At 35.1% G+C, this 8,297-nt stretch overlaps 1 protein-coding gene across 1 annotated transcript; it reads left to right on the top strand.

Moving 5' to 3' along the window:
* Nucleotides 1–4,184: 4,184 nt before the first annotated feature.
* On the top strand, nucleotides 4,185–7,139 carry LOC117280152 (uncharacterized). Its single transcript, XM_033659838.2, has 3 exons — nucleotides 4,185–5,355; nucleotides 6,022–6,389; nucleotides 6,498–7,139. The coding sequence occupies exons 1-3, from the start codon at nucleotides 4,185–4,187 to the stop codon at nucleotides 7,137–7,139; spliced, it is 2,181 nt and encodes a 726-aa protein (XP_033515729.2).
* The last annotated feature ends 1,158 nt before the right edge of the window (nucleotides 7,140–8,297 follow it).

The following is an 8,297-nucleotide window of genomic DNA, read 5'->3' as shown; positions in this document are numbered from 1 at the left end:
TTGGTCCTTTTTCCTTTGAGACAAGATTCATAAGTTGGATATGATTCAAAATCATACTTGTCAAGGTACCCTTCCTTGTACAACTTGTTAATTCTTTTCTCTCCAATATGATCAAGCCTACAATGCCAAAGGTATGTATGATTTACTTGATCATCTCTTTTCCTCTTAAGACTTGGGGTGTGTTTGGTATAACAGAAAATATTTTCCGTAGATTTTCTTGGAAAACAAGTCGTAGAAGTATTGAAAATTAAAATTTAAAATTACAAAAAAAAGTAAAAATATAAAAAACTTTTTTTTTGTGCGAGGTAAACTTCAAAACACATAAATCTCCGAACTCATAACTTTAAAACTTGTAAAATTTTATACATGTAAACCGAAAGATGAAAAATATTTTTTTGTGCGAGGTGGGGCCGTAGGGTGGGGCGTGGGTGATGCGGAAAAATAAAAAAATAAAAATTTAAAATTACAAATTTTTCTTTTGCGGAGGGAGTTATAGGGTGGGTGGTGACGGAAAAAAACTGAAATTTGAAAAATAAAAGCCTTTTTGGAGAGAGGGGGTGGGGTTAGGTGGGTGGGTGTGGGATGGTTGGGTGGGTGGGTGAGGGTGGGGAAGGTTGAGAAGGAGTTTTGGAAAATATTTTCCCTTCTCTTGAGAAGAAAAATATTTTTCTCCAATTGGAGGAAAATAAGTTCATAAGGAAAATGTTTTCCAAAACATTTAAGCCAACCAAACATGGAAAAATTAGAAAATATTTTTCTTCATACCAAACACACCCTATGATCAAGCCTACAATGCCAAAGGTATGTATGATTTACTTGATCATCTCTTTTCCTCTTAAGACTTGAAACATGCATAATCAAATTAACATTCACATTAGGTAAGACATAAACATCATGTTGGAGATAGCCATTCACATATAAATTATCACCATAATAAATAGAGAAAATACCTTACCTATAATAATGTGAAAACCATGTTTGTCTAACATAGAAGCTGAAATTATATTCGAAACAAATTTAGGAACGTAATAACAATCATCCAACATAAGTACTTTGCCCGTATGCATTATTAAAGAAATTGATCCTATAGCTACGGCCGCAACTTTTGCACTATTTTCAACTTGTAGATTAACTTCTCCTTTGTTCAACCTTCAACTTATCTGGAACCCCTGCAACATATTGCAGATGTTATAACCACTGCCAGTATCTAATACCCACAATGAAGTATCAGTAGTAGTTAAAGAAATCTTGAAAAGATTTTTTATTAGAGTCTTACCTTGTTTCTTGTCCTTTAGAGTTGCAAGATACTCCTTGCAGTTTCTCTTCCAATGTCATATCTTCTTACAGTGGAAACATTCAGCATCAACTTTGTAACACCCCAAATTTTTACTAATATTTGCATTTTTGATTGAGCATCTTTATAATGAGGAGATATTTTTTACTTCGCACTTCCTAAACGTGAAATTGACAATACATGAAAATTCCTTACTTTAAGTTGTGTTAATATTGACAAAGAAGTTCCATGGTGTTACTATGTGTAACACTTAATATTATTTTGATGAATTGTTGTTAAATACATCATAATTAAGGTTTTGGGCTACCACCCTTTTGTATTTATCTAAAGATATTTAGTAGGTTGGGCAACCACATTTTTCATATTTATCCAAAGTTTTTATATTACTTTTGTGACATATTTTTCATAATCTCATCTCATTTTCAGTCCTTAATGCCAAAGAAAACCCCATCTCTCTCTCTCCTTCTTATCACCCGAAAAACTCCATGAAAACCATTATAAATTTTCAGTAAACCAACCAGCAAAACTCGTTCTTGGTGAAGCTTAAGTTGCTCCTCTCTTTTGTGGTAAGTTACTAAACCCGTTTTTACACTAGACAGTTATTAGTATTTTCTTCATATATTTTTGTATAGAGCTCCATTTTAAGTGATCTTAGACTTTCTGGAAAATTATTTTATAGATCTATAACTCTTATTCAGGAATCAAAATTTAGTTTTGCTAGTATTTACCCAAAAAGGGATCATAAAGTACAAGGCAGGTGCTGCCCAGATTTTCAGTTTAAAAAATACTTCCTGTACTACTGTTAGTAATTTTAGCATAACTTTTTGTACGAAACTGGTATTGGGGTGATTCAAGATGTTCTAAAACGATAATACATATATATATATATAACTGTAATCAAGACCATACGGTCTAGTTAGTTTTTTTTCATCTTCAAAACTGAGTCATAACACAAGACAGTGATACTGTCCAGAATTTCTGTTTCAAACATTTTGGATAATTTTCACCAATATCATGTTTATTTTGACATGTTAAATCACTGAAATTATATAGATATTTGATTATGTATTTAAGGTATATATACCCTTGTAAAATCTAAGGGGAAGTGTTTGAGAAAATGGACGGATTTGGTTTGTCTATGGCATAGACGATTCGAACGTCCTCAAGTTGTGGTTGAACTGTTTTGTGGTAAAACACCAAGGTTTGTGTATAAACTTTGTACTCTTTTTACTTGCTGAAATATTTTGAAATAACCTGATATTTTTTTTTCTTGTCTTCAATTTATATCGTTATATTCGTGTTATATCAAGTATTGTAAGATATTCGCTAAATCGCCCACTCGTACGAATTGCTTGATCGTTTTGCATTCTTGTTGGGACTTTATCCTTCTTGTGGTAGTGACTTTATCACTCATCTTGGCATGCCTCTTGATTCGGATGATTTGCCATCTTGACTTTGAATTTGTAGTTCGTCTTAAATTATGGGACTTGTCCATGTTAAGTACGAACTAGAAAGCCATTTTTAATATTGTTCTTGATTCTTTTGACTATTGGGTTTTGACCCTACTTGATTTGGGGATTCGGTCCATCTTGATATCTGATTATGCTTAGTATGATGGCATGACATACATATTGGGTGAAAAATAGATATTTGGCAAGCTCTCTTGGATTGATAGTATACGCTTTCTCGACTCTTGAACATTGTTATTGATATTTGGAAACACTTCAAAGTTTGATATTTGATTTTTTTGATATATTTATTCACTTGTTTTAAATTATATTAAATTTGAGCTACCTATGACTGAAAAGGAGAAATGGAGAATTTAGTGGCTCCAAGCCCCAAGTTTATACGCCACTAAGATTTTATGCTTAGCGATAGTTATTTTCTATCGTAGGTAATGTACGGGATGAAATTTGAAGACGGCCTTATGAAGTAGTCTTTTTGGGAGCACTTGTTTTAAATTATATTAAATTTGAGCTACCTATGACTGAAAAGGAGAAATGGAGAATTTAGTGGCTCCAAGCCCCAAGTTTATACGCCACTAAGATTTTATGCTTAGCGATAGTTATTTTCTATCGTAGGTAATGTACGGGATGAAATTTGAAGACGGCCTTATGAAGTAGTCTTTTTGGGAGCACTTATGGAGATCACATTTGCATATGCACCATGATTTTGTATAGTTTTGGGATATGTACATGATATATATGTCATACTTATGTATGTTATTTGGAGGCTTGTTGGATGTTAAGACCAAAATCTTGTAACTTGAATTTGGTAACTTATTTTGCTATTTTAGGGTGTGTTAATAACTCAAGTCTTGTAATATGTTGAATTTATACTTTGTCTTATAAATATGTACAAAGGAGAAAACTAATTTTTCTTTTTATACCCGATAGTTTGAAATTTATGTACAATACAAATTTTCAGTGATGTTGATTATTCAAGAAGGGGTATATCACCTTATGTTGATATTTTGACATTGTATTCATTTTTTAAAAATAAAATAAAATTATGAAAAGTATTTTCAAAAAATAAAAATATTGCACTTTGGACCTCATCGTATGGGCCTATTTTCACTACTAAATTATTCTGAATATTTTTTTTAATTAATATCTTCTTAATGTTGTAAGTAGTAAATTAGATTTGTTTCGTAAGTAGCACCCTCCCAAAGGGGTTGCTACAAGTTTTGGTATCAGAGCCTAGGTTTGTGATTCTAGGATTTTTGTTGTGATCGTACCTAATATCTTTTGTTATTTTCTTTCTTGAAAATGACTTGGAGATTATAAATTTTTGCATACTTGTTTGATGTAATTTGATGTATTCCTTATGCATATGCATCATGTACATGTCCCTAATGCAATGTGATATTATCTTTTCTAGGAATTTTAATATGACCTCTTTTTCGAATAGAGCTATTGAATCCGTTGATGAAAGTCAGACGCATTATAATGCTCCACCTCATCTCCAAGAAGGAGATGAGGTACCCTTGCCAAACCTAAATCATCATCGTGTTAGTGAAAATGAAGTGGACAATAATCCAAGAGCAATGGGTCATAATACTCCTATTATGACTCCTCCATTTCAGCAGATGGCTGAGTTATTTCGTCACTTGGCTAGGACAATGTCAGAACCAAGTGAAATAAATTTTGAGAAGATGAGAAAAATGGGTGGAGTTGAATATGAAGTAACTACTGATCCCACGGTAGCTGAACAATGGCTCGAGCGCATGGAGAGAGTCTATGAACAACTAGAGTGTACTAATGCTGCCAAATTTAAGTATGTTATCTCTCTTTTACTAAAAAATGCCTATGATTGGTGGGTAAGTGTGCCAAATGCAAAAGCAAAACCTCCGGTACTGACTTGGGATGACTTTGTGAAAGTATTTCGTGCGAAATATGTCCTCCCTGTCTATTGTGATGCAAAGAAAAAAGTATTTCTGAATTTAAAACAAGGGAGTATGTCTATTGCAGAGTATCAACAAAAATTTCTCAGGCTTTCTCGCTATGCTGGAGGCATTATTGATGGTGAAAGAGACAAGTTCAGAAGATTTGAAAAAGGTTTGAATGATTACATTCGAAAGTCTGTGGCAATCTTGCAACTTGAGGATTTTTCCAAGCTAATTTCAGTTGCTCTTACTTGGGAAAGAATTGACAAGGAAGAAGCTAGTAGGAGAGAAAACAGGTTTAGGAAGGGTAATGCAGATTATGACGGTCCATCTAAGAAGGGAAAGTTTGACTATTCTAAGACTGAAAGTGCACATAAGTCATCATATCATAAGCAGAATAAGCCAAATTTCTCTACTGCTAGTACTCCAAGTTATGTCCAAGGCAAAACTTATACACCTACTTGTGCACAGTGTGAGAAGAATCACTATGGTGCCTGTAGAAGAGCTTCTGGTGCTTGTTTTAATTGTGGAAGTCTAGATCATAAAATGAAGGATTGTCCTAATCTTAATCCTCTTTCTTATACACTTACAGAGGGCTCAGTTCAAAAGCCTGTCACTACTCATTCTCAAGCTAATAGCGGTGCAAGACCTATAAATGTGCAAGCAACGAGTTTGGGTAGAGCTAATTAGGCTAGTGGGTCGAGATCTACTGAACGAGTCTATGCTATGAGACAGAGGAATGACCAAGATGGCCCGGACGTGGTTGTTGGTAAATTTCACTTATTTGGCATATCTGTTGTTACATTATTTGATCCTAGATCTTCGCACTCTTATGTTTGCTCATCACTTGCATTTCCTGATACTGTTAAATTTGTGAAACTTGACTTTGATGTGCTGGTCACGAATCCATTAGGTCATCAGGCTGTATTAACAAGATTTACCGAGATTGTCCATTCATGATTCAAAATCTGGTCTTCCTTGCAGACTTGCTTAAAATGCCCTTCCAAGACTATGATGTTATTGTTGGTATGGATTGGCTCCATAGGTACCATGCATTGGTTGATTTTAGGTGGAAGCAAGTGATTTTTGAAAAATCCTTCATATTCACACATAGTAGTTCAAGGAGAAAGATCATTGGCATCTAATGTTATTTCTGCAGTCTTGGCATGATTTGTCAAGGTTGTGATGCCTATCTTGCTCATATTGACCATGCATTGGTTGATTTTAGGTACCATGCATTGGTTGAATTTAGGTGGAAGCAAGTGATTTTTGAAAAATCCTTCATATTCACACATAGTAGTTCAAGGAGAAAGATCATTGGCATCTAATGTTATTTCTGCAGTCTTGGCAAGGAAGATGATTTGTCAAGGTTGTGATGCCTATCTTGCTCATATAGTCGATACACGATTGGGGAGTCCAAGTCTTAAGGACATACCCACCGTGTGCGAATTTCCTGATGATCTTCCTGGGTTAACTCCAGAAAGGGAGATTGAATTTCCTATAGAGCTTGTCTCTGGAACTACTCCTATTTCTATCGCTTCTTATAGAATGGCTCCAGCTGAATTAAAAGAGTTGAAGGCTCAATTGCAAGAACTTGTTGAGAAATATTTTATCCGTTCCAGTATATCGCCTTGGGGAGCTCCTGTTTTATTTGTGAAAAAGAAAGGTGGCACTCTTAGGCTTTGCATTGATTACAGACAGCTAAACAAGGTAACAATCAAGAACAAATACCCACTGCCTAGAATCGATGACTTGTTTGACCAGCTGAAGGGTGCCAGCTTGTTCTCAAAAATTGACTTGAGGTCTGGATATTATTAGTTACGTGTGAGGGAGCAAGATGTTCCTAAAACTGCTTTTAGGACCAGGTATGACCATTATGAATTTTTGGTATTTCCATTTGGTTTGACAAATGCCCCTGTTGCATTTATGGATCTAATGAACCGTGTATTCAAGCCTTATCTTGATCAATTTATGGTGGTGTTTATTGATGACATTTTAGTCTATTCCAAGAATAGAGATGATCATGATAAGGATCTCCGGATTGTCATACAAATTCTGAAAGGGAGGCAACTCTATGCAAAGCTTTCCAAATGTGAATTTTGGCTAAGTGAAGTGGTGTTTTTGGGGCATATTGTATCAGCTAAAGTTGAGAAGGTTGATCCTAGTAAGATTCAAACTATTGTTGATTGGAAACCTCCTAAAACTTCAACTGAGATAAGAAGTTTCTTGTGTTTAGCAGGATACTATAGGAGGTTCATGAAGGGCTTCTCTATTGTAGCTTCTCCTTTGACCAAACTTTTGGGTAAAGACACCAAGTTTGTGTGGGATGACATGTGTCAAGAGAGCTTTGAAAAGCTCAAATCCTTGTTGACACAAGCTCCAATACTTTCTTTGCCAACTAAAGGGAAAGATTATGATATACAGTTATGCATCTCACCGTGGCTTGGGCTTGTGTTTTGATGCAAGAAGGGAAAGTAATTGCTTACTCCTCTCGAAAGTTGAAATCACATTGTTACAACCCAAATTCGCATACCATAGATCACGCCGTAAGTTAGTCGACGTAAATCCAAGAAGAGATTATCTTTGAGATGATAAGAAGTTAATCCTATTGGTCTTAAACGATACAAGGGTGTATAAGAGTGGTTAACAAGTATTTGAAGTTAAACGAATCAAGGATGTTGTAACCCGTATTTTCGGGTAACACTAGAGGTGATTAATTGTCCCAAGAGGTCTTGTTTTAATGTATTTGAATCATATAATATCCGCATCATAAGTCTTGAAGTCAAGCGAGTTATGAAACAAAAGTCGATAAAAGTTGTCGCAACTTAGGTTTATAATTTTACTTAAACTTTAGGTCAAATGTTACTGCATTTTTCTCCCAATGTGCTTGGAATTATGGGGTGATATACCTATCAAATTGAAGATCTATGAGTCTAGTTTCCATCGCATTAAACCGTTTGTCGATACGATCTCGGAATAGAGAGATATTCGCGTCTTCGCGAGAGTGCGCCAAGCTGCTCTCTATGGGGCCCACAAAGGCGGTTTAAGACATATGGACATATATAAGATACCTCAACCCCGTTTTAAGTCATTATTTTTCAGTATATTCAGACCTTATAACCCTAAAAACAGTCTCTCAAGGTTCTCTCATGATCCAAGACCCAAACAAAGGGCAAACAACACAAATCAAATGTCGGGAATCCCGTGGCGCTAGTAAGTTTCTTGTTCTTCTTGTTGTTGCTGATTTTTGTGTTGTTCCAGCTCGTGTGGGAGGTTGTTTTAAGTGTTTTATGTCCTGTAAATACACCTTCAAGTTTTTAATATCAACCCTAGGTGATTTCAAGTCTTCTAAAGTAATTCTAGTGCCGAAAAACCCGAATTAATTGCTAGTTTCGCTTCCTTGTTCTTGTGGCAGAATTGAAGGGATATTTCGTGGAAAATTAAGGTCAAATTGGAGTTGTTCTTTCTGTTTAAAGGTAAGGAACCTCTTACTCTATATATATTTAAGATTATCCAAGTTGCAGCTAAGTCGTTGAAGCTAGAACTTGTGAAATATATATCGAAAGGCTTGGTAGTAATGTTGTTGGTTGGTGGACTGTTTTGGAGGCTCAATATGAT

The sequence above is a fragment of the Nicotiana tomentosiformis genome, chromosome 8 (genome assembly GCF_000390325.3).
Source record: "Nicotiana tomentosiformis chromosome 8, ASM39032v3, whole genome shotgun sequence".
Classification (NCBI taxonomy): Eukaryota; Viridiplantae; Streptophyta; class Magnoliopsida; order Solanales; family Solanaceae; genus Nicotiana; species Nicotiana tomentosiformis.
The sequence above is the reverse complement of the archived record's forward strand: the minus strand, read 5'-3'. Positions and strand labels throughout refer to the sequence as shown.

Bases quoted from the DNA above. Each gene is read 5' to 3' on its own strand.
- LOC117280152 (XM_033659838.2), top strand. From the start codon at position 4,185: ATGACCTCTTTTTCGAATAGAGCTATTGAATCCGTTGATGAAAGTCAG. The intron at 5,356-6,021 runs GTAGAGCTAATT...TTATTTCTGCAG, and splicing joins TGTGCAAGCAACGAGTTTGG to TCTTGGCAAGGAAGATGATT. The intron at 6,390-6,497 runs GTAACAATCAAG...GGATATTATTAG, and splicing joins ATTACAGACAGCTAAACAAG to TTACGTGTGAGGGAGCAAGA.